The 26944-nt window shown below is 39.7% G+C and overlaps 1 protein-coding gene across 9 annotated transcripts in view; it reads right to left on the bottom strand.

Moving 5' to 3' along the window:
• SMARCA2 (SWI/SNF related, matrix associated, actin dependent regulator of chromatin, subfamily a, member 2) overlaps positions 1–26944 on the bottom strand; it is a 182214-nt gene that overhangs the window by 94906 nt on the left and 60364 nt on the right. For all 9 annotated transcript variants that reach the window (XM_031654174.1, XM_031654181.1, XM_031654176.1 and 6 more), the window contains 10 exons: positions 26849–26906; positions 24073–24173; positions 22613–22760; positions 18095–18258; positions 16721–16787; positions 15947–16057; positions 13076–13318; positions 11545–11658; positions 2316–2423; positions 1621–1707 (listed from right to left, as the gene is read on the bottom strand). In XM_031654174.1, the coding sequence (XP_031510034.1) occupies positions 1621–1707; positions 2316–2423; positions 11545–11658; positions 13076–13318; positions 15947–16057; positions 16721–16787; positions 18095–18258; positions 22613–22760; positions 24073–24173; positions 26849–26906 (1201 nt within the window). The remainder of the gene's footprint in view (positions 1–1620; positions 1708–2315; positions 2424–11544; positions 11659–13075; positions 13319–15946; positions 16058–16720; positions 16788–18094; positions 18259–22612; positions 22761–24072; positions 24174–26848; positions 26907–26944) is intronic.

The following is a 26944-nucleotide window of genomic DNA, read 5'->3' as shown; positions in this document are numbered from 1 at the left end:
GACTTACCCCAGTTCACAGTTACAAAGTGACCTGGTGGATATGAACTCATTATTGGCCATTGCATTCCCCTTCAATAACACATGTAAATAATTATGACTTACTAGTGAGACTTTTTTTTTTTTTTGAGACCGACTTTCGCTCTTGTCACTCAGGCTGGAGTGCAATGGCATGATCTTGGCTCACTGCAACCTCCACCTCCCAGGTTCAAGCAATTCTGTTTCCTCAGCCTCCTGTGTAGCTGGGATTACAGGCGCCTGACATGACGCCCAGCTAATTTTTATAGTTTTACAATTCTGTAGTTTTGTAATTTTGTAGTTTTAGACAGGGTTTTACCATGTTGGCCAGGCCGGTCTCGAACTCCTGACCTCAGGTGATCTGCCTGCCTCGGCCTACCAAAGTGCTGGGATTACAGGAGTGAGCCACCGCACCCAGCCCTGAGATTCTTTAAGTGTTGTTGTTGTTGTCGTTTTACTTCGATGTGTAGATACTTTCCCCTATGTCTATGGATATTCTCCTCTACGGCCATACACTCTCTCCTATGGCTGTGGGTACTCTCCCCAGTGTCTATGGATACTTTCTCCTATGGACGTGAAGGCAATAGCAGTGTCAGAAATCTTTCCAATTATCCAGCACAGCTAGAAAAGAATTCTGGCATGCGGATATGGTGTGCAATGAATACTCTGACCTGACAGGTACAACTGCCAAAAATAAGGGAGAAAAAAGAATATTCGAAAAGAAGAGTGCTCCAACTCAATTTTTATACCGTGATTAAGTTTTAACTCTCCAGAAGTTTCTATGGATTTTTTTAAATAAATTGATGCAGACACTGGAGCCCTGCAGTGATGTTCTCTATGTCTCCTGCCCATTTTGCAGGAGAAAGTAGGCACTACCCTGGCAAATAATTGCCACCAGGACCATTTGCCTCAGCAGCAGCAATGACAAATGGGGAATACAATTGTGGCTCCTTTTCATTCCTGCTCCAGTCAATTGCTCTGACTGGGGTGAAACACTGTCAATTTAGGAAACTTATTCACATGGAGTGAACATGGCAGAAAATGTCCTCTCCCTGCAAAATAGCTTTCTAGAGACCTGAGCATCAGGATGAAAGCACGGATTTACATCATCACGACAGAAACAAGAAAGGAAAAATATAAATCAAAGTAACAGACTAAAGCCAGTGTCTTTTACAAAGAAAATATTTAAAGAAAATCTTTCTCTTTAGCAGTCATAAATATGTTATTTTAATATTTTTCACAGCATTCTTCCGAGGAAGCTGAATGTATTTATCATTATCTTCAATTTCAGAGCTCCTACTATAACAAGGTAATTCACAGTACTTACCTAAACCCACACAAGTGAGCCACTGCTTACAACATTTTCTCTCCACTTTAAACTCTTGGTTATAAAATTCCAGATGCTCAAATGCTTGGTGCCAATGAGAACCCATAACCAGAATACTCGTGTTTGTTAATTCTGCTTGTCGAGCTATCAGATCATGTCATCTCAACTTCCACCAACATGTTTTAAACCTATTTTTGTTTTTGTTTTGTTTGTTCGTTTTAACAACTAGCATTAGTATATTAGCACAATCAGGCTCTACACACACAATACAGACTTACCTCAATGTGCTGAAACATGTATGGGTGGTTGCAGATTTTTCTCAACTGCATGATAGTGTTCATAAGTGTCTTAGCACCTCCTTTCCCCTAAGAATCAGTGGAAAGAGAAAAATAAAACTAATTATTCACTGGTCAGACATTTCAGATCTTTTAAACTGGGCTTCTTATACGAAGGACCAAAGGTTTTCTCAGTCACCTACACACCTTGTGGTTCAAAGCTTCTTTAATTATATAGCCGTTCCTGAGATAGATATAATGTCTTTCTTGTGATTAACTTATCCTACCAAAAAAGTGAACCTTGAAGAATTATGTCTAGTCAATGGCTTTGTGACATGACTGTCTATTCCGTAGGACTCCAGAACACAGAAGCACAGAACAGATGCCCAGGGAGTGAAACTGGATTTTAAAACCTTCTGAAATGCCACCCCACATTTAGGCAGAATATATTTGCTGCAAAATTGACATAAGCAGAGCTAACTATTTTGGTAATGTGAACATATTCCTTCTTTCTTCCTGCCCCAATGCAGCTAAGAGGTGAAGAGATTATCTTTGGCAGCTATAATAGCTCAAAGGAGGTCCAGTGATTTACTTTAACAAATCAGCATTAGCAGGGATGCTTCCTGTGAATATTCAATGTCACAGCCATGAGAAGACATATCACAGCACCTTGAGTTGCATCATCTTCCGCAACATACCTTCTTATCTTTCTCAGAACCATCTGTGAGAAGGATCCCCTTAGCCTGCATATGGCGATACAGAATCTTCTGCAGAGCTGACATGTCACACTTGATCACATATTCCACCTGCGGAAAAGAGAACAGTAAGTAGGCAAGAGCAGGAAGGAGAAGGCGCCTGTTCTAAGAAGACTGCTGAATCAGTGTCACTCCTGGAAGCACAAAGGTGTCTCTCTCTTTCTTGGATTCATGGAGTGTGGGGTGAGATGGGGGTGTTAGAAGGGACCAGAGTCATCATTGTTAAAGGTACCATTATGATGGTGGGGGCTTCCAAAGGTTATATGTAATTGATGCTGGGGTCATGTTTTCTGAAATTTCTGGACTTGGTTCTAAATTTGAGAGAGAGAATGGCTTACAAACTGTTCAAATTCAAAAATGTTCAATATGGGGTATTTTTAGTATTTCCTTCACTTCCCAATTATACTTCCTTTCCTATGAACAGAACGGTTTTAGGAAAAGCAGTGACTGACAAATATCCTGTGATTTTCTTCATGAAACATTTTTAAAGGGTCACATGTGGTATCTCTAATACTAGTCTAAAAGTGAGATTTATAACATCCCTAGGGTGACTACCATTAACTTCTACTCTTGAGAAATGGCAGGATGCAACCTAGTGAGAACAGGTGGAAGAGAGAAATTAATCCACAATTGGACACTACTTTATGGCCATCGAAAGGAGGACAAGGCCTCCTGTGCTTCCAGTTGAAATACCATCAAAATCCAATTTTACAAAGTTAAGGGGAATTCACATGCTCATGGTTTATCACACACCTGCATACTTTATCATACTCCTAATACATAAAATCTGCCTTATTTCCTAGCATTGTTTTTCTTTATTTAAAAAAGAATCCCAAGAATACAAATGTGCAATTTTCATAATAAACATCAGATTAATGCCTAGAAATATGCAGAATGTGATTAAAAGCAAATCAGCAAGCTAATGTTTAATAAACTGATTTAAAATGATCACATTATTTGCAGCTCTGAAGGCCAGGGAGAACAGGTCACAAAGAACTTGAATATTCATTCAATTGTTGCTTTAGAAGGAACCTGTCAGACCAAATGGAACCACAATTAATAGTTTTTGGCCACACATTTTGATGCATCAAAGGAGATTAGCGAAAAGCTCGCTCTTTTACAGAAAAGTGGAGAAGTGTAAGTAACCCTCCAAAAACATGCTTCAGTTTTTAATGACCTTTTTGGCCAGGTGAAAGAAAAATCTCCAAGATTAATAAATAAGTATGCATTTAATACAGGCTTTGTGTTTTAGAAAACTGATCATGTTATATGTTTAAAGTACTTGTCTTTTTTTTTAATATAAAAAATTTCTATAATTTGGCCAGGTGTGGTGACTCATGCCTGCAGTCCCAGCACTTTGGGAGGCCGAGGTGGGCAGATCATGAGGTCAGGAGTTCCAGACCAGCCTGACCAACATGATGAAACCCCATCTCTACTAAAAATACAAAAATTAGCCAGGCGTGATGGTGTGTGCCTATAATCCCAGCTATTCAGGAGGCTGAGGCAGGAGAATCACTGGAACCCAAGAGGCAGAGGTTGCAATGAGCCGAGATCGTGCCACTGCACTGGAGTGACAGAGTGACACTCATTCAGGACATAGGCGTGGGCAAGGACTTCATGTCTAAAACACCAAAAGCAATGCCAACAAAAGCCAAAATTGACAAATGGGACCTAATCAAACTAAAGAGCTTCTGCACAGCAAAAGAAACTACCATCAGAGTGAACAGGCAACCTACAGGATGGGAGAAAATTTTTGCAATCTACTCATCTGACAAAGGGCTAATATCCAGAATCTAAAAATAACTTAAAAAAATTTACAAGAAAAAATCAAACAACACCATCAAAAAGTGGGTGAAGGATATGAACAGACACTTCTCAAAAGAAGACATTTATGCAGACAACAGACACATGAAAAAATGCTCATCATCACTAGCCATCAGAGAAATGCAAATCAAAACCACAATGAGATACCATCTCACACCAGTTAGAATGGCGATCATAAAAAAGTCAGGAAACAACAGGTGCTGGAGAGGATGTGGAGAAACAGGAACACTTTTACACTGTTGGTGGGACTGTAAACTAGTTCAACCATTGTGGAAGACAGTGTGGTAATTCCTCAAGGATCTAGAACTAGAAATACCATTTGACCCAGCCATCCCATTACTGGGTATATACCCAAAGGATTAGAAATCATGCTGCTATAAAGACACATGCACACGTATGTTTATTGCAGCACTATTCACAATAGCAAAGACTTGGAACCAACCCAAATGTCCATCAATGATAGACTGGATTAAGAAAATGTGGCACATATACACTGTGGAATACTATGCAGCCATAAAAAAGGATGAGTTCATGTCTTTTGTAGGGACATGGATGAAGCTGGAAACCATCATTTTGAACAAACTGTCGCAAGGACAGAAAACCAAACACTACACGTTCTCACTCACAGGTGGGAATTGAACAATGACAACACTTGGACACAGCGTGGGGAACATCACACACCAGGGCCTGTCATGGGGTAGGGGGAGCGGGGAGGGATAGCATTAGGAGATATACCTAATGTAAATGACGAGTTACTGGGTGCAGCACACCAACATGGCACATGTATACATAAGTAACAAACCTGCACACTGTGCACATGTACCCTAGAACTTAAAGTATAATAAAAAAAAATTCTAATTTTTTCAGCTTTACTGAGGTATAATTGTATCAAGGTATAATATTTTTAAAAGGTATAATATATAGAAACACAAATTACATATATTTAAGGTATGTCTGTGATATTTTGATATACACATACATTGTGAAGTGATTACGCCAGCCTTCTACTTTTTCAAGAGCTGTTAACTCACAATGACATTTGATAATGGTAAAGAAAAATGTTGAACAATGTTAGACTTTAACAAGTATAATGGTAAAATGACATCAAGGACTAATATTACTGGGCTCTTTCCATAGAAAAGGCCCTGTGCAAAGTGCAAAGCGCTTTCTGTGCCTTCCCTCATTTAACACACAAAAGAGCTCTACTGAGATAGCTACATTTAGCCTTCTCATTTTATAGATTAGGAATCTGAGCACCACAGACGTTTAGCTACAGGCCCAAAGATATAGCTATTCAATGGCACAGTTAGGATTTGAAATAGAATCCACTCTTTTAAGCTCCATGTTAGGATGACGAAGGAGATTTTCAGGCTTCCTAGCTCTGCCTGAGGTTCACCTTCACCTGCACCTCCCTCCTGGCTTGATCAAACCTTCCTGAATGTAGAAGGCACGGCTGATGCTTATGCATTTGGGGAAGGCAGATCCAGAATTCAGGAAAGAACACTCAAGCACCTTCCTATCAGTCAGCCACTGCTAAGGGCTGGAGGTGAAGGAGTTTGGAAAGCAGGAGGCACGCATGGTGATGCCATGGAGACAGGGATGCAAGCATCCTCAAAGAGATCAAGTCCGCAGAGAGGCAAGCTGCTCTCCAGGACCTGATGGCTGCTCTTGGAAGCCAGAGTCTCTTTCCTCACACAATTAGGGGATTTAATACACATGATCAAAATCACGTAAGCTTCACAACTGTATTTTATGTTTGCTCCCAGAGCCTTCTCAAACAACTCCATGCCACTTGGTTTGTTTTTGTACTTTTTCCCAGGCCTGGGATGTCCTTACTTAGTCTTAAGGCTCCTTTCTAACTCTACTCTACCCTGAGGACCCTTTTTAAGATCTTTCCCAATCACACTATCAGCCAAAGCCAATTTCCCTTTCATTTCTCTCAAAGAAGTTTGTCAGTAAGCTTTTTTGATAATGGAGAAGAAAAACAAGAAGACATGCTAAAGCTCATTTTCCCAATACACATCTACATATTTATTTATGAATTACTATATGCATGCACTAATATTAATGTCTCAAGGCATGAGTTACTTTCAGGGTATGGGTCAATGTTAAAGGAAGTTGATTTATATCCCTATTTAAAGCTGCCAGTTTGATGATATCTAACATTTTTCGTCAACTCCAGCCCAAGTACCATGATGTGGCTGTTGAACACCAACACTAGGAATGGGAGAAGAGACAGGATGGCCTTTTTCCCGTTGTTCATCTATGCTTATGTGATTTCAACCTGCACTCCTTTGCAGAATCCTTTTAAACCCTTCTGGGGACCAGTGGTGGTAGTTTAGTTAAACTCAGATCATACTAAATCTCCTTATCTGGGCGCAGGGAGACCCATAATGCCTTACCATCGGCAGAAAGTAAATGAACCAGGCAACAAAGATGAATGGACTATCAGATGCTCCCGGTGGGGGAGACCCACTCTCACACTTCCCCTGGGATAACCTACACAGTGTACTCCCAGCACATGACTGGCTTTCAGACACACATACACACGTACCACAAAGGTACCAGTGTCAATTTGCATGTTAAATATTAGTAAAGATTTTTTTAAGAGAAAGATCAATATATATGATTGTTCTAACATCTTTCTCCACCCAGTGGATTACTAATAAGCATTCCCCAACACATACACCCATGTGTACATACTGCGTACCCCTGTCCTAAACCACCTGAATTCCTGAGTCATTCATTCTGATTGGTGGGATGATGTTGCTTTGCATTGCCACGCCATTATTCAGTGTGAGTAGCCCTCACCTCCACAGCCAAGTCTGTTGACTTCTCACATCATGCCTCCCATTTCTGGTGTATTATGCCTCCTACCTGGCCTGAGTGCAGCACAATGTACAGAGCAGGCAATCAACAGGTATGTATCAAGAAAAGGGATGGGCTGAACAATTCTAAAGCCACCACACTGAATCACAGTGACGCAAGAAGTTTTTATAATAATCGTGCCAACTCCAACTCGGTTGAGTCTGAGTTCGCCCCCCAAAAAAATGTGATGGCATCTGTTTAGAGCATGCATGTGAAAGCTCCTCAAAATATACTGGTGCTATAGCAAATGAAACTTGTGACTTCTTCACGGGGGTGATTCTCCCAGTAAGTTAAGACTTGTGAGAGCCACTGGAGCTATTTTCGTTTAAATCATACGTAAAACTGAGGTGCTGACCTCATGTATTTGGTACTTATCTCCTAAGCATTCTTATGTTAGTAGATGGCCTAAATGGTCCCTAAAAGTAGGCAAGTCAGGTCACTATATTGGCCCAGCATTTCTTCTTATATACCCCTGTAGAAGTATTTGAACTTTGTTCATAGCTACTGCCTGAATACTATTCTTCATTTATAATTCCCCTCCCTAAAGGATGTATTATAGGAATAATAAACCTAAACTACATGTGATATATCACTGCTTTGTGAACTGAGATTTTTAAACAATATGATTCAATTTATGAAAGTCTCAAGTTCTAAACTCTATGGCATGAGAGAGGAACAAAGTAATGATTATTTATGCTAAGCATTCCAAAATTTGATATAATGAATACACAAATTGCCAATGTAAGCAAAGCTTTGTTGGTGTTTTACACAAACTATATCAGAATCAGGACTGACTTCAGGTAGGTCAACCTCTAGTTAACCTCAGACATTAAATACATATTTTAGCATTTTTAGACATAAAGAAATACCCAGCCAATTGCAAGTATAGTTGGTTCTTGATAATATGAATTAACAAAAGAGTCAGCACAGATAACCTTAAATGGAAGCTAAATAGAAAAATCAATTTTTATTTAGCTTAAGTTGTTCTTATATAATCCCCTTTCTATTTGGCATTCTTTCCCGCGCATAAGAAATGGATTTTATGCCAACGGCTGGGCAGTGTTGGTGGTTTGGGGGTGGGTATATTCCCTTGCTCATTAAGTGTTTCATTAGACTAATATTAAAGCTAATTTTCCTATGTGGTTGACCTGCATTTACAAAATTGTGGCCTTTATATACCTGCTTTAGTTTCACCTGAGAAAGCACATGAAAAGATGCTCAACAATATTAGACATTAGAGAATGCGAATTAAAGTTACAAGACGCCACTATGCACCTATTGAATGGCTAGAAATCTTGAAAAACTGACAATGCCAAGCACTAATGAGAATGTGGAGGAAGCAGAATGGTCATATATTTCTGGTGGGACTACCCAGTGGTTCAGACAGTCTAAGAAACAATGCAGAAGTTTCTTATAAATCTGTGTATACACTGACCATTCGATCAAGCAGTCATATACCTAAGGCGTTTACTCAAGTGAAATGAAAACCTATGTTCACACAACAACCTGCACATGAAGGTATATAGCAGCTCTATTCATAATTGTCAAAAACTAGAAATGACCCAAATGTCAAACAAACTGCACTGCATCCATATAATGGGATATTATTCAACAATAAAAACGAACCAACTATTGATACATGCCAACAACATGGATGAATCTGAAACACATTTTGCCAAATAAAAAAAGAAACAGATGCAAAAGGTTATATGTTGTCTTATTCTACTCATATGACATTTTGGAAAAGACAAAGCTATAGACAGGGATGGAGAACAGATTAGTGGCTGCATGAGGCTAAGAGCCGAGGGAGGGTTTGACTGAAAAGAAGCAGCACTGGGGAATACCAGGGAATTTTTTTTGAAGGGGTGGATGATTACATTATTTTGAATTTTTGTTGTGGGCATGGTTAACACAACTCTTCATTTGTAAAAACTCATAAAACTATACACCAAAAGAAGCAAATTTTACTACACATAAATTAAAAAATCAAAGTAAAAGCCTCTTTCCTATATGGTTCTTTTTTCATAAAAACATTTGAGAATTACTCCTGTGAAAGTATTTAGCCTTTTCCTCCATCTGCCATAGTTCCTTTCTGGATTCTTTATTCAGGCTAAGTAAGACATACATGTTGTTTGTGGCTGTAAGCAGTGGTGGTAAAAGAAACTTCTTTACCCCCTAAGATGGCAATGAGATTTCCAACTTTCCCCAGGTTAAAAAAAAAAAAAAAACCCTAACAAGGCTGAAAAAGTAGAAAATGAACATCAGCCCAGCCATATCAACAACAACCACATACAAACACAAAGCACTTGAAAAGTTTACAGAGAGAGATGCAGGGGGGCTACTGGAAGGATAGCAAAGACAAGAAAACAGTGAGAAAGAGCTTGAAGAATAGGAAAATGGAAGTCCTGTTAATAACAGAGACAGCAACATGAGTAGAAAATAAGGAATACGCCGAAGCAGCTGTCACTGGTTGGGTGCCTACCATGTGCCTGGCATGGTATTAGGAGCCCTACATCCCTTTAATCCTCAGAACTCCATAAGGTAGAGTCATTTATCTTCCAGATCACTGATAAGAACACTAAGACTCGTTTAGTTTAGATGACTTGCCCAAGTTCACATAGTAAGAGATGGAGAATGTGGTGAAACCCATGCCTACTCGGACAAGCAGAGCCCATGATTTCTACTCCACCAAGTTCCTCCAGGAAAAGATAACATGGCTGCCTTTAAAGATACAGATACCTCTAAAGGTGGCCATATATAATACCACACACTATTTTACGTATCTCAAATATAATACTCTGGGTGCTAAAGAGTACATGTATACTTTACGCAGGAGACATACTCTTGACAATTTGAGGGTAAACACAGTTTTAAAAAATTTTATCATCCTTCAAGTATACTCAGGAACTTCTCTTATAGAAAGAACCATAAAATAAATATTTTTGTAAAGCAAAGAATTCCTCTGTGATATAATTAATCACCTCATAATTCTTAAGCTGCAAAAATTTCAATTTTTCTCTAGTGGATTTTCTTAAAACATAACATACTTTCAACCTGCAATATATTTTTAAAAATCTATCTGTATTAGCCAGTCTTAGAAATGAATGAACAAGATTAAGAAGTTTTATGGAATGAATAAATGAAAGGCTTCAGTTAATTGCCTTTTATTTTATACCTCTTCTAAAGAAAAGAAAAGAAATTATGTGATAAATTAAAATAATTAACATTCCATCTCGATCACTTGCAGAATCACTGTAACTGTATGCTAGGAAGTAATTCAAGGCACCCACATGGCCACTATACCCATTTACCAATTTATCTACTCAGTAACTAAACTCCATCTTGAACAGAAAGGGTGCTACCCAGAGGCCAAGACCACAGGAAGTCCAAGGGAGTATCAACAGCATTCTACACCCAAGATGCATTCACCAGCAGAATAAAATACTTAAATACTTAGACTTTCACTGAGACATGCATGGTATAAAAATCATTTTTAATTTTTTTTCAGACTATCAATGCATAAAGGATTAGGGAGTAAAATTCTCTCTTAACAAAGTGATCAACTTTGTACACCATCTTGACAACTCCCACTTAAAAATGAACAGGAGGAACCGATCTGTCCAAAAATAGAGTCGTTAGCCAGAAAAACCACAATCATGCAAAAAATAAAACATCTCAGAATTGGCTCTTCTAAAGAAAAAACTCCAATCAAAATACCTCATGCAACAAATAGTATACAATGCTAAACTATCTTTAAGAGAATGAAACTTAGAATTCAAATATGCATGGTTCCAAAATACGATCAGAAACATAGTAAACTAATACTCAAATCCAACCCCAAAACATAGAGCGAAGGGCTCAGAAGCTGTTCTAAAGCACCACAAACTAAGTTTCCAAAAGTTAGTCTGAAAAATACTGGCTTAACATGGTCACAGGAACTTAATTTTTATGGCACGGAACAAAAATAATGTCCCCAAATAATTAGATGGTGTGTGTGTAATTTGCAGAAACTCTTGTTTTTTCACTTACTGTCAGAATGGTGACATCACAAACATCAAATACTAAATACATTTCTAGAAAACCTGCAAATGTTTCCCATCCCCTTCAATGACGACACAAGTCCCCAAAGTCAAATATTCCATTCACTTATAAGCAGAACAAATCTACAGTGCCTGCAACAGTGAACTCAATGAGGCCACTTAAAAAAAAAAAAAATCTAAAATTAAAATGTAAATGAGACTCAATGAATTTGATAATTTTATAAAATCCGCTCGAACGCTTTTGGAAAACAGGCTGCAAATGCTATAATTTCCCTTCTCTCTCTAGCCCTATGAAACAAAAAAGCACTTTAAGATATTTTCAAGATACTTATAACTACAATATGAGTCTGCTGTTTCAGAAACACGATCTCAGAGGCAGGTACTTCAAATATATTTGCTGGAGGAAAAAAAACCCCACAACTTTTGACTGTGCGACATACTTTTTCTGGAAGCTGGGATTCAACTTCTTTCTTCAGTCTCCTTAGTAAAAATGGTCTTAACACCTTATGTAGACGTCTGATGATCAATATAGTTTCTTCTTCATTTAAATCCACCTGTAAGAGAGGCTTATATGAATTTGATGTTTTAAAGAAAAGGATGTTTCATACAATAAAGCTTTATGTTACACTTATATGGTTCAATACATGATTAACATTTTACATGCATTAAAGCCAGGTTTAAGCTTATCATATCTACCTCTGAATTATCTTCCCACCTGCCTACCAAGCGGTAACAAAATGACCTCTAAATAGATCTTTGTCTTAATGCTGAGTTCTATGGAAAAGAGTCCAGAAGCCACCAGTTTTTATCAGTAGTGTCAACAGCCCCAAATTGTATGGAATATGACTGTCAATGAAGACGGACTGAAGATTGAGATAGCATGGGAGAAGAGGGGCAATAGTTAATATGTTCCCTATTTAAAGTGGCAGCCTTAAGTTAGGCCCTTCGTCTTGGTTGTCTCAGACACAGAAACATACTAAAGGAACAGGGGCTTGCACATATAAAGAAGAGGAACAAGAGTCGATCCAGTTTATGCTGGTGGACCTCTAAGTCCCTCTAACTTCACTCCTTTCCTTTTCTCAGCCCTATCTAGTTGAAATTTAGCCAAACTTACAAATTTCCCGGCTTTCTCTTTCACCTTCTCCTATTAACCTCTAGGGGGCAGAGTTGATTGACACTACTTTCTACAAATGGGCAAGCCAGTGAGTTAACCACTGAGGAGGGGCCCATGTGCCTCAAAATCAAAGGGCCAAATAATTCAAACTGAAATTTTACTAAAGCATTTTTAGTGGCTTTTCATTCCTATGAATGAGGAACCACTATGAAAATGACATGTGCCCATTTCTTTTCTTGCAACGGCCCATTGTCTTCCTTTCATAAATGAGGTCTTAAGAGAAGACAGTGGAAGGAACAGTAAGAAACTGGAAAATAAATGGCTACTCCAGGAAGACAATTTATGTACACACAAAACTGAAACTCACATTAAAACCTAAAGAGAAAAAAAAAAAAAAGTGTGCAGAAAATTAGTGAAAACTAGTTCTGTTTTACACACAAACTCTTCATGTGGAAATATTTCAAAGGGAACTCCAAGTTTATAAGAAGGAAAGATTTGTTTAAAGCTTGTATTTAGTTGTTAATTTGGTCTGGCTAAATTAATTCAGCAAAATATCTCCATGTTCATCCTCCCTGTGGCCCACTGGTTCCACCAGTAGGGACCCTTTTCTGGTAGCCTGGTAAACATGCTGGCAAAAGACAAAGGGGTTAGATGCCCCGTATACCACTAGATCCATTTTCCTAGGAGGGCAAAATAACCCCACCACGAGACCATGTCCACCCACCAACGGGTTTCATAAAATAAACAACATTGTAAACCACCCTGCGGGTGTTCTGTGGCAGTAATGTTCCCAGCTTTAGGGCCTTTCATTTCATGTCATTGTCATGCAGTAGAAAAAACAAAAGTCAGACCAGTACCCTTTCACCAGTCATGGCAAATGGAGCATTGAACCATTGTTCAAATGTGCTGCAGCTCTTAAAAATTGTGGGGAGGAGGAAGTTGAGGAGGGCCCAGAGTTCAGGGAGCTTATTCTGCAGCGGGGTCCCAGTCAAGAGGATCCTTCTGGGGGCCACATAGTGAGTGTTCAAGACCTGAGTCAGCTTGCAGTGGTGATTCTTCATTCGGTGGCCTTCATCCACTATCATGTATTTCCACCGAATCTATAACATAAGAGGAAGGACGGACATGTAGTAAGCAAGGGAAAATACAACTATTTCCAACAAGCAAGTAGTGGTGCGGGAAACCAAAGAACCCATCCTTGGTATATGATATGCTGTGATTACCTTTGAGACAAGAGAATCTCAACAATGTCTCATGCCTGATAGGCCACATAAGACATCCTGTAATAATAGAATGTTAAAGCAACAATGTTCCTTACAGACCTCGTAATTCCAAATCAACTTTTTACAAAGAAAGAAAGTTGGGTCCAGAATGACATGGTTGTTCCTACATGTGGATCCTGTATCTCCCCATCCAGTGCCCCTTCTAGTAATACTGTATCATGACAGCTATCCCAGATTTAACTGTCATGCTATTTCGGCTCATGACAGGCGCAGAATATAGGTACCCACCTGAAGCAGAGGTTAATGACTGATTTTTCCAAGATGGCCCTAGCAGGTTCTACAGCTGAGATATTCCTGGCTCCATACCTTCTTTTCTATTAGCCTGGCTGGTTACTACCTTTAGGGCTTGGCTGGGAAGTGTGTTTTGTTTTGTTTGGACTGGTTGCTAACATTTAAAAGTTGGACCATTTCACATTAAATTTGTACATACAGCTCTTCAAAAATTAGGTCTGACAACCAAGCTCCCTCAATACACGCACATTCCTTACCTGCCAGATCTAGGACCCCTGTTTTATCTAAAATAAAAGTATATACTCACTGGCAGAAAGGGCAGTGCAAAAATATCATTCCTCTATTTATGCCAAAACTGCAGAATTAAATACAGCATACTTCCCCAACATGACTATTGCGTAAAACGTCCAGAATGCTTAAATGGCCCAGTCCTCTATCCTGTCTACACAGTCCCTTTCCTCTCTCATGCCTTGCCCTTCAATCCTCTTAAGAGCACTGTTCAGTTTCTTAAAGTGAGAACAATGAGGAATGTTCCACTAAGCCTATCCATTCTCTACAAAACAGTGGCTATGGCCAAGAAAAACATCTGGTGCTCAGATGTCCCCAGATCCTGCTGCAAAGCTCCTAGAGACAGAAGGGAGATGAGGGAAGTATTCTATACAGTCCTTGCCTTCCTCATTAGAAGCATCAGACATGCCGGGGGAAAAGGAATAAAATTATCAGTCAGGCTGGGATGTATAGGTAAACAAACAAACAAACAAAAAACCTACCTCAATTTTTCTTCCTTCCTCCACCACCTCTAAGGAAAGTGCTTAAAGGATAATTAAAACTGTACAATCAACTGCCTCAAACTTACCAATAGCATGAAAAGAGGCAAGCAGATAAAAATATATTTAAATAAATATCCTAAATCTACTTTCTTGCCTAATTTAGCTTATGAAGTAATAAAGAATCAGAGGCCTTTGATTTTGCTATTGGGTCTACTACTAATTAGGTCTTCTACTTGGACAAAATTACTACCCCTTTCTATAGCTCCATTTCTCCAGTAACAAATAAAAGCAATGCATCTCATTACCAGGCATCTCCAATGAATCTTGAAATACATATGCAGATGACACAATATGAATTTTTTTAAAAGGATCTCAAATGTACAAATACATTCCCATAGTAATATTGAAAACATATCATTTTTGACACTGCCAAATTCATCTCTGAGTGTGAGGAGGTGGAACACAACATTGTTGCCAGTGCCATCTCAATTATTAAACCTCCTCTGGGAACACATTTCCTTTTTGTTATTTCCTATGATGCCATGAAGGGAACTCTCAGTTCCCAGAGCAAGAGTTTAATGCAGAGATAGAATAGACCCCAGAAATAGAGGTTCTATTCAATTTTGGACATAACTTAGTTTCAGATTATAGTGCTTTCAAAACATCATGGGGTAAAAAAAAAATTACTAAAGAGAAAAAAAATGAGTTTTCATTATTTGTTCCATGAGAGAGAGTACTTCCATCTTTCTACATGAATGTACTAGAAGACAAGATGATATAAATGGGGGTAAAAACTTCTACTTTGTGGCTGAGGAACAACTTAGGACACACAAATTAGGAGACACGTAAGTCACAGAAACACCTCTTTCTCAGTTTCAAATAAACAGTCACAGAAACAGCCTTGAGTAATTCCAACAATGATAGTCTATTATTTCACCAGGAAAAACCTGAAACAAGACTACTACAAAAGCCAATGCTTGGATAAACGTTCATATGGCGGAGACCATATGCAGAGGTGTCTGGCTCATCTTTGGAGAAACAAAGGCACAAGAGGAATGAAGTTACACTGACAATATCTCAGGGCAACAAAAACAATTATTTCTCTCCCGAGAATGTTCAAAGCTGTTGGAGAGAAAAGAGTTGCAGAAGCAACCAGGTGAATTTTTTTAAGAGATGTAAACTCATCAACTCTGAGAGGACAGTCAAGAGCCACACCAGGATCAACCATACACACACACACACACACACACACACACATACACACAAATAGCATGCATGAAATCAAATCCATGACCTAAATACATCAAACTCTGACAAAATTTTTAAAAAATAAAGAAAGGGACAAGCCATCTAAGGATCTAATTATACTATTGATTTGGGCAATACTTCACATTCCAGTGCGATGGTCCATAATTAGAGAGAAAATAATTTTTTAGAAACATACCTTTGCAAGAATGTGCTTGTCTTTTATAATATACTCATAAGTAGTCAAGAGGACGTTGAATTTGCCACTCCGTAGCTGGGGGACAAGGGAGCGACGCATGGCAGGAGTACCCTGAATGGAAAGAAAAAAGTACATGCATGATCCTATGGACGTATATGTGTTTACTTCTCACTATTCATAGCTTAATGATGCCCAGACATGTGACTGAAGAATGCACAGACACACATTCTCATAGACTGATCTATTATACACGAGGAAGTTTTGGCTAAATTACACGTCTTGACCCTTTTCAGATCTTTTTTAGAAAGGTTTTCTCACCAAAGACAGTGGGAGGGCAAAGAGAAATGACAGTGACTTTGTGGTAGTAGAGAACCCACTGCTCTGCTGAAAGGCTCCAGTTCTTTTGAGAAAGTACAGCAGGCAGCCCGGGCACCCGGGTAACTGCCTGACTTTGCAGGAACAGTCGGCACAGTAGCAGCCCACAGCGAGCCAGTCAGCAGCACGCAGAATGTGTGATATTTGTCATTTGTATTACTCTCATCAGAAACCTTGCAATATGATAATTAACAATTTTCTTCTGGATTTCACTATCTGAAAGTAATTATGGTTTATTACAGTAATCTTCTTGGGATGATTAACTCTCACGGTTTGGTACATGATGTACATGACAAAACTTTACAACCAAATACAGTTCACAGATGTGCATATGGAATGAAGAAAATACGGTCTATTTTTTGCTTTTCCACATTTATATATAAATACAGCATTCCAAACCTTGTAAGAAATTTTCACCACAGAAGGAGCCCATTTGTCAAATTCATATGTCCAGTTAGATAGAGTCCTATGGAACAACAAAAAAAAAATACACAGAAAAAAGACATTTGTATAAAAATCAATGGTTAAAAAGATGTTCTTATTCATTTTCAGGCCTCACCTTGAAAGGGGCTACAGAATATAACATATCTCAACAACATATTTTAAAGGTGTGGAAATAAGAGATAAGTTCAAAATAAACTGTCACAAAACATGACAAGTTTGTGGTTCATAAAAAAAATCTTGTAAGAAAAAAACCAGAGAATATATAGAGAGCAAAAAACTAAACTGTAATATGATATTTAAAAAGAGCAATTGCCAGAATAATTTTAGGAGTCTTCATAAACAGTCATATAAGTTCAGAAAAAAGTTGAGTCAGGAAAAAGAAATTACAAAACCACATGAAAACATAAAATAAATCTGTCAAGAGGGAACAGGGGAAGAAATATTGAATGACTTTTTTTTAAAGTCCTGAAAGTGTCACTGTATATATGATTCAGAACGTGCAAAATATAGATTAAATGCAAAAGATGCCTAAATATTATAGATACAGGTAACTCATACAAAAAGGACTGCAAATAGTCTTCATTAGAAAAAATTCAAAGAAAACACAATAATATTAATAGAATCCTTCTTCTTACTGAAGGTCCAAGTTCCTATCAGCATTGAGATCTATAACAAGAGCTCGGTGAATAAAGCTGCAACCTAACACCCACAGGCAGACACACTGAACTCCCAGGGAGGGTGCGTGTGAATCATTATGCCCTCACTCAGTAGTGTCCACTTAGGACCTTCTAAGAAATACCCAGTGGGTGAGGCACTGGGAACGTAATGGTGAACAGCAAAGGCCTGTCCTTACTAAGGAGCAAACTCATTGAAACATAACCTCAGTGCACATACTAAGGTTATTTTAATGCAAAATTCATAGTTGTGCTTTTGATTTATATTCCGCTTTAAAAGGAAGATTTAAGAATATATAATCTTTTGGAAATGGAATAAGGAAAAAATCAAAGAAACCTCACACACCCACACAAACTTTCCCCTTTGTGAGCCACTTAAGGAATAATGATGAGCAAGACTCACTATGCAGTGTTCAGGCTGTATAGACCTGTAATGCTAATGGCTGATAAAATCACTTGGTCCCCTGCTTAAAAGGCCAATCAAACAGGCTAGGATGGGGAGGGGTGGGAAATTAAAACCTAAATCCAGATTACATGCTCTTGGTAATCTGGATTTAGGTGACTACATGCTACAATTCTGTCTTAAGTAAAAAACAAGGATAAGCTACTAATCAACATACAGAACGATGACTGTGGAATAAATGACTTTACTTACGAAAGGGGAACAATGATGAGATAGGGGCCATTGAGTCTTTTGTGCTCCATCAGATAAGTGATGAGTGCAATGGTCTGTATGGTCTTTCCTAGCCCCATTTCATCAGCTAAGATTCCGTTCAAATTGTTATTATACAGGGAAACCATCCATTCCAGGCCCTGGAGCTGAAATGAAGAGTAATTGCTTCAATTATCCAAGATCTGCACAGGTAATTAATACTAATACAACTCAAGCGAGGCTGTGACTTCTTAACTCCTCAGTGCTATATGTTGGGTCTCCCACAGTAGGAAAATGGGGGAAGCACCAATGCAAAAAGAATGTAAAATATGAGCCTGTAATCATTCCCGCTGCTTGGCAGGTGCTGAGTGTTAATCAGATTTAGAAATGATGGGCTGTAGCATACTGGTGAGTTTTAAAGCAGCTTTGCCGCTCATCCATACTTAGTATTTCACAGTATATGACATTCTAGAATTACTATAAATGAAAAAAGCCCAAACCAAAATCTAATCCAACCAGTCCAAGAATAAAAAGCCAATGTGAAGGTAGATTTGGCACACAGATCACAGATTATTAGAAACAGCCTTTTTGGTAATAAAAAGGCTACCCCCAGGGTGAGGTCCCCTCAGTGAGAAGGCGGAGTGACCAGGAAGCCAGGAACACTCTGCTGGGACCACAGGAGGACATTTCTCTTCCTGGCAGGGAGAAAGCTCCCAGGCAGCACATGCAAACTTTGCAATGTGAGTACGCCCCAAAGGCTGCACATGAAGCTGGTGACTGGAAACACGCTCGACGTATTTCTGAAGTAAAAAAACACTGCACCAGAGATTCCCCACGTTAAGTACACAAGTAAAGTTGGGTGAAAATAAAAAGTTGTTAAACCTCCATCCCCCAATCAACAATCCCTTCCACCATCATACCACAGATGCTGGATTTAAATGATAGGATCAATTATATATATATTTGCTAAAGTCAATTCAGCTTGCTAATGATGTTATGCTTAGGGAAATGTTAATTTTTTATGTAAGAACAAAGCAAGTAATTAGTTTATTTAAAATATTTATTAAATAACTATTCTGTGCAAGGGGCCATGCAAGGAGCTGTAGCAGATAGATACGAAGGTCTGTAAGATGCATGCCTCCCTTCGGAAGCTCAAATCAAAGAGAAAACAATGAATGAGGCACATATACACATATACCAAAAAGTGGCTGACAGTGCCAATGTATATGTATACATATAAAACTGTATTGACAAGAATTTTTCTTAGGGAGACACTACATTGGTTTGAAGCAATACTTCCATAAGGCACTTGAGATACTTTGTACCATGCAAGATTCCAAAGTCATCCTAAAGGTTTCTGCAGAAATACAGCAACACCAAGAGGTAAGTAGAGAAACAGGAAGAACCTCCAAGAGAATGGGCAAAAGATAGAGGGAAACAGTGGAAATTATTGTAAAACAAACAGTGGTAGACAGGAGAAGCTGTCTGCCTGCAATGTGTCCCTGAAACCACTAGACCTTTAGAAAAGTCAACTAAATACCAGAAACATTTTGGATACTCTGTAGGATGAATTTTTTTTTTAAGTGAAAATTGATAAAGGGCTGAATTTTGCATTTGCGCTAATTCAATACAAAACAGAAGCAGAAACTAGCAACAGAGGAGACCAGAAATTCACAAAAATTGTGGGAAGTAATTTAGGTTTTCTCAGGCTGGAAACTGGCAGAATTGGCCAGGGGGAGGATCACATGTTAAACCAAGCTTATGTGGCTCTCTAGGAGTAGCAGGAAGACCTCAGCCATGTCAAGGTTAAATAAATATTAATGACACAAAAACCTGTCAAGAAGCAAGGAGGTAGAAAGCTTACTTATGGAGAGAATGATCAGGGAAGGCTTTGAGCCACAACTTGAACTGGTTTGTGAGATCTCATCAGGCAGATATGGCTAGTCAAGATTCCAGGAAGAAGGCACTTTATGAGGTATAAAGAGACACTGCAAGGCATGTTCAGGGAATGTATAGTAGCTCAGCAACACAGAGGCATAAAACTCACATATGGAAGTAGAAGCTGGCTTTGAAAAGAGAGTGATGAAGAGTGCTTAGAAAGGTGTTGGATGACAGAAGAAAATCCATGTGGCATTAAAAGTTATTTACAAATAATTCAAAAGATGGATCTCCCATATACAGATACACAAAAGTTTTATTAGAGCATGCTGTGAGTTAACATCTATGTCAGGTAGGCCAAATAAGATGAAACCTGCTTTGGATCTCATGACTATGACATGGTCTTTGGAGAACACACGACCTTACTAAGGCCAGAGCAGTGGTCCTCAGAATGTGCTCCAGGGATTCTCAGGGGGCCCCCAAGACCTTGGCAGGAGATCTACAAGGTCAAAATGATTTGAATGACAATACTAAGGCATCACTTGTCATTTTTACTGTGTTGACATCTGCACTGATGATGTAAAAGCAATGGTAGGTAAAAACTGCTAGTGCTTTAGCCCAAATCAAGGCAGTACTGTACTTGCAGTCATTGTATTCTGCACTCCTATGCAAGGGCAGCGGACACAGTGCCAAGTGTTTTTTTTTTTTTTTTTTTTTTTTTTTGAGACGGAGTCTCGCTCTGTCACCCAGGCTGGAGTGCAGTGGCGCCATCTCAGCTCACTGCAAGCTCTGCCTCCTGGGTTCACGCCATTCTCCTGCCTCAGCCTCCCGAGTAGCTGGGACTACAGGCGCCCGCCACCTCGCCCTGCTAGTTTTTTGTATTTTTCAGTAGAGACGGGGTCTCACCGTGTTAGCCAGGATGGTCTTGATCTCCTGACCTCGTGATCCGCCCGTCTCGGCCTCCCAAAGTGCTGGGATTACAGGCTTGAGCCACCGCGCCCGGCCAATGCCAAGTGTTAAGAGTGGAGAGGACCTGATACCAACAAGTACACTTCCTAAAGTATATTCTAGAAGATGCTAGTCTTACATGATGTTAATTGGTGATATAAAAATAGGGCTTGGTAGTCAAAGAAGTTTGGGAAATACAAAGTTAAACAATGTTAAATAAGTGATTTTCCTGCAGGATGCTAATGTGCATTATGGTTACACGTTGATTTCCACAGAGTCCTAAGTGTGCTGATGGGCACGTGAATTAACAGGAGGTGTCACTGCCAGAGTGACCATATCTGGTTGTTGTCAAGGGACAGTCCAGGGTTATGCCTATTATCAATAATGAGACTATCGACTCATTCACAAGTATTCAATTTAGAAATAGTAATTTATATGTTAATCTTAGTTACAATATTTGGCCATAAACTTCTTTTTTTAATTTTTTTTTTTTTTTTGAGACAGAGTCTCACTGTCACCCAGGCTGGAGTGCAGTGGCGCTATCTTGGCTCACTGCAAGCTGCGCTCCCAGGCTCATGCCATTCTCCTGCCTCAGCTTCCTGAGGCTGAGGCTGAGTAGCTGGGACTACAGGCGCCCACCACCACGCCTGGCTAATTTTTTTTTGTTTTTAGTAGAGACGGGGTTTCACCGTGTTAGCCAGGGTGGTCTCCATCTCCTGACCTCATACTCCGCCTGCTTCAGCCTCCCAAAGTGCTAGGATTACAGATGTGAGCTACCACGCCTGGTCTCTTTTTTTTTAATTTTTAAGGAGCAATTCATAGAACAAATGTCTCATGGAACACACTTTGGGAAACATCACAAAGTGGTAGAAGGTAGAACACAGGAATTAGCCTCAATTACAGGTCAAATAAAACATTGGCCTAATTTTTAATCAAAGCACAGATGTTCACAATTTTATTGTATCTTTTTTTTTTTTTTCTTTTTTTAGATGAATTCCACTTTGTCACTCAGGCTGGAGTGCGGTGGCATGATCTTGGCTCACTGCAACCTCCGCCTCCCAGGCTCAAGCGATTCTCCGGCCTCAGCCTCCGGAGTAGCCGGGATTACTGACGTGTGCCATCATACCCGGCTAATTTTTGTATTTTTAGTAGAGACAGGGTTTCACCATGTTGGCCAGGCTAGTCTCGAACTCCTGACCTCAAGTGATCCACCCACCTCAGCCTCCCAAGGTGATGGGGATTACAGGAATGAGCCACCTCGCCTGGCCTATTGTGTCTTAAGAAAAATCATAAATGTAGTAGACAGCTACTCCTAGGCGGGTTGAATCCATGGCATAAAACCACAGCCACACCTACAGATTTTAAAGAAATACTTCATCTGCTTCAAGATGAGGCGTGGATGTTCTCCAGTTTAATAGAATGTGGCTGGGTTTCCCATTTTGCAGAGATCACTTAAAATACATCCCAAAAGCATAAAAGAGAAAATGGGTATGGCATGCCCTAGTAAAGATAGTACCATGGAGTACTCTAAAAGAAGAATTATAGGCACAATGAAAGGAATCTCAGTATTGTAAGTGATGTGGCCTAAAATGTCTCGTCATCAAAAGCCCTTAGTTAACATGTGCGTGACATACTTCAATCAAAATTAGGCAAATGGTTACAACTTGCCAAGGAAACACAAACCACGCCAATTACCTGGTAATGCTTTAGGGTTCCATTAATGAGGAGGGCGGACTGTTTCTCCACCCTCTCCGAGATGGCATGAGCCACGGTGTAGTAGGACTGGGAGCCCCTGGCACTGTACTGCATGCTGTATTCATCATCCACGTCTTGCTTAGCTGTCCTGGGAAAGGAAAAAGTGGAGAATCACACACAGACATGTGTGTGCATGTGTTGTTTTACTTCACTCAAAAATGATTTGAGAACCTAAAATAGCTGCAATAAATGTGTTTTATTTATCAACCACTACTTGCCATGCAGTTAATATACACTATCTGTAATCCTCACAAACAGCAAGCATAAAAGGCATGATGATGATCATCACCATTTTATGCAGGTGGAGAACCTGAGGCTTACAGAGGTTACTTCATTTGTTTGAATCCCATAAAAGGTAGTGAAACCAGGATTCAAATGCAGGTCCCCTTGACCCAAAAGACAGATAGGAGCCAGAAACCTACACCTGCAGTTGAACATTTTGCTGACGAAGCCGTCCTAGACTGTTAAATACAAAGATAAATCCTGTTCACAGAACAGTGGCTAAAGCTGGGAGGGCAGGGGGAGAGGGCAACCCAACATTAAAGGGGTAGGAAGGAGGAAAGGCAGGCTTCTATCTTCTGTGCCTTGTTCATGAGCTAGTCTGTTATTCTACAGGCAATGAGGAACCACTGAGGGGGATTCTTAACACCTTCAGTGAATGATGAGGGCAGACTGGTAAGAGGAAGGGTCCCTGAAGTAGGGCACACAGCCAGCGAATAAAAGGGAGGAGTATGAGGATGTCTATTTCTGGTATTTAAAATATCTCATCTTTTAAAATTTTCTCTTTTGTATATTGTTTCACAACAGTTTTCTTTTAATAGTCGAGCTATACAAGCAAAGAAATGTGCAAACCCTTGACGTAGAGGGCCCACAGAAATGGATGAGACATAGAGCCAGGACACTCGGAAGGTTGGAGAGCGTTCAGGGACTGGGTGGGAGTTGGTGGTCAACTTGGCAATGGCAGCAGGAGGAAGACAGGAATGGTGTCTCTCACTTGGGTTTCAGGGAGAGTGCTGATGTCATTAAGGGTGGCAGGAAAGGGAGCGAAGCAGCCAGTTAGGCAGGTAAGTCTCATTAGTTCAGTCTCGGATTGAAGTGCAGACGACAGGTGTGACGCTCAGGAGTGAGCCTGAGCTGGAGGAGGGGATTAAGGAGAGAGAAGAGGAAGGAAGTGAGGAAGAAAGGGAAGGAAGGAAGGGAGGAAGGGAGGGAAGGAGGGAGAATCAACATGAAACCCCAAGACCTGGGAACCCAGAACTCAGTGGTGACCTCTAAGAGCAGTTTCAAGCAGAGTGTAGGCGTGAAGTTAGTTGCCTTCCTTAAACAAAATTTCCTAAAAGAAAATTCATCAAGCATCATCCTCAGGCAATGCATTTCCAAGGGAAAAACTCAATACACACTCAATGATCTGCTTAGCATCCTTCTCAGAAACTTCTTCGCTATTTGGATCCAGGAGTATTTTCTCTTCGGTTTCCTGCCTACTGGACTCTTCTTCCTCATCCTGGAGAAGGAACAAAGATTGGGAGGAAATTATATTTTAACAAGGAAATCTCTATGATTGACATTTTCTGAAAAGACATGAACTAGTATTCAACTTCACAAATGAAGTAAGATCATAAAATTCAGGGAGGAAGTAAATTTAACATCTACTTAAGTGAGGCAATACCCCCATTCCATTGCTGTTGAAATCATGAATGAGAGAATGAAGGAAACTATCTGAGAATCCCCTAGAACCCTTGCCCCCAAGAATGAGTATGTAAACATCATACCAGAAACATAAATATTTATCATTATTTGGTTATCAGAGTCCTGTAGAGCATGTCTGCTCTCACTCAGTAGCATTCTCTCTAAAGCCATATTGTAGAGATATTAGGATCGTCCTTCTCATACAAACACTCTCACTGATGGCTGGGCGCAGTGGCTCATGCCTGTAATCCCAGCTACTCGGGAGGCTGAGGCAGGAGAATCGCTTGAACCCAGGAGGCAGAGGTTGCAGTGAGCCAAGATCACGCCACTGCACTCCAGCCTGGGCAACAAGAGTGAAACTCTGTCTCCAAACAAAACAAAACATAAAACAAAACAAAAAAATCCACTCTCTCTGATAATGCCCATGGGACTTGGATGGCCCCCATACATGTCCACTGTAGAGGACCTGGTTCTTGCAAGCACACTGCTTTCTGTGACTGATTCACATCACACATCACAGAGTACTGAGATTAAAAACTCTCAATAACTTGGCAAAGGATTCAATACCTCTCCCTTCTCAACTGAGTACTACATCCAGCTGACCCATTTGAAAGCATCACTAAATAAATGTCCATTCTGTCCACTACTAACCTGGTGTAGAAGGCTAAATCTTTCCAAACAATCCAGTAGAATTTCCTTGAAAAGCAGGTTTAAAGAGAACCATGCTTTTCCATAAATCTTAAATGACAAAGTATGAACTGACATACTACCAAGGAGAAAAATCAAACCTTACGATAGCAGTTTAGAAGCAGGGAGTAAGCTAATGCATTGGCACAACTCCTTCATCTTCCAGGCCAGGAAATAAAATGCTGAGAGGGGACATGACTCTCCACATGTCACTCAGGCTCACCTGCAGCAGACCCATGCAATGGGCCCAGGGACAAGGGCTGTCTGTGCCCGTCATTCTCAGGTTGACACCTGCTGGCTAGGTGGCCTACTTTATCTTATCTCTGCCCTCTCTGGCTCTCTTAACTCGAAGAGAAGTTTCTTTCAGTAGGTCATTTATAAGCCCATTCATCCAAGTAAACAAACCACCTTTAAATATCTTAGAGATAGAGTAGCTGGGGGAAAAAATAGCATCCCCCAAAAAGTATTTGCTTTTTTTAAAAAAAAAAAAAAACAGGATCTTGCTCTGTCACCCAGGCTGGAGTGCAGTTGCGTGACCTCAGCTCACTGCAGCCTCTGCCCAGGGCTCAAGCCATCCTCCTACCTCAGCCTCCTGAGTAGCTGAAACTGCAGGCATGCATCACCACACCCTGCTGATTTTTGTATTTTTTGTAGAAACAGGGTTTCACTATGTTGCCCAAGCTGGTCTCGAACTCCTGGACTCAAGCAATTCTCCCACCTCAGCTTCCCAAAATGCTGGGATTACAGGCATGAGTCACCATGCCCAATTGTGTTTGCTTTTTAATGATCATACATTATATATGAATAATATATATATATGAATATATATGCATCGTATATATTATATATGAATATAATGTAACTTTTATTATTCTTCCTTTTTACAAAAGCATTAAGTGCTCATGGAAGACTAATTTGGGAAAACACAAGTCTACAAATAGAAGGAAAACAGCCATAGTCTTGAGATCCTGGTCAGCTTTTACAGGTAAGGATGCTTTACCTGGTCCTTGGCACCTATACTACGGCACTCTCAAAAATATCAGATCTAATGACTTATTATATATTAACTAATATATATTAACAATGCCCTAATAAAGGAGATCAAAACTTCTTTTAATACTTCTATTTTTAATTATTACATTAAACATTTTGTAGCTGACTTAAAGAATATTTTATTATTTCTCAATTTCTATTAAAAGTACCCAAGATTCCCATTTTAGGTTCTAGTTATACTAAGTATTCCTTCCAAGAGACTGAGCGCTTCTCTTTGGGTAACAAGTATATTTAAGGAATTCAAACAAGAATCACATTTGGAGAGAAATCAAGAGGATCAATAAACTCATTAAACCAAGTCCATGTTGCCCTTTTTTGTCCAAGTTTCCAGACTCAGAATTGCAAATAGACTCTAAGGTCTGAAGGACTTCAGAACTTTTTGGCAGCTAATTCTCAGTGTGAACCACTTAGAGATATGGCATGGTCTTTCCCAAAGTAATCCATCTCCAATTCTCCCCCAAAAGACCACTTCACCATTCCAAGTTAAAGCCAGCTTCTCTTTTCCTGGTTACAAGTGAATTTAGAACGTGCCAAGTTTCCCCATTAGCCGGGGCCTCCCAAGAGATCACTGTACCTCTAGGCATACACCATCAAAGCATTTGTAAATCCTTAGCCCCAGCTGTCACCCAAAGGCCAATCCAGGAGGAAGAATCGATAGAACGACACAAGGCCCGGGCTTACATGCAGGAAGAAGTTTCTTCCTCTGACAACTTTCAAACCAATAAACCCCAAACAGAGATACATACATACCTCCTCCTCGTAATCAGAATCACTCTCTTCACTGTCGGATCTAGGGGCAACTTCATAACTAAGGAAAAAGAGTGAGGAAGAGGAGGGGGCTTAGTT

The sequence above is a fragment of the Papio anubis genome, chromosome 13 (genome assembly GCF_008728515.1).
Source record: "Papio anubis isolate 15944 chromosome 13, Panubis1.0, whole genome shotgun sequence".
In the NCBI taxonomy this organism is placed as follows: Eukaryota; Metazoa; Chordata; class Mammalia; order Primates; family Cercopithecidae; genus Papio; species Papio anubis.
Note: the sequence above shows the minus strand (reverse complement) of the source record. Positions and strands in the feature narration are given on the sequence as shown.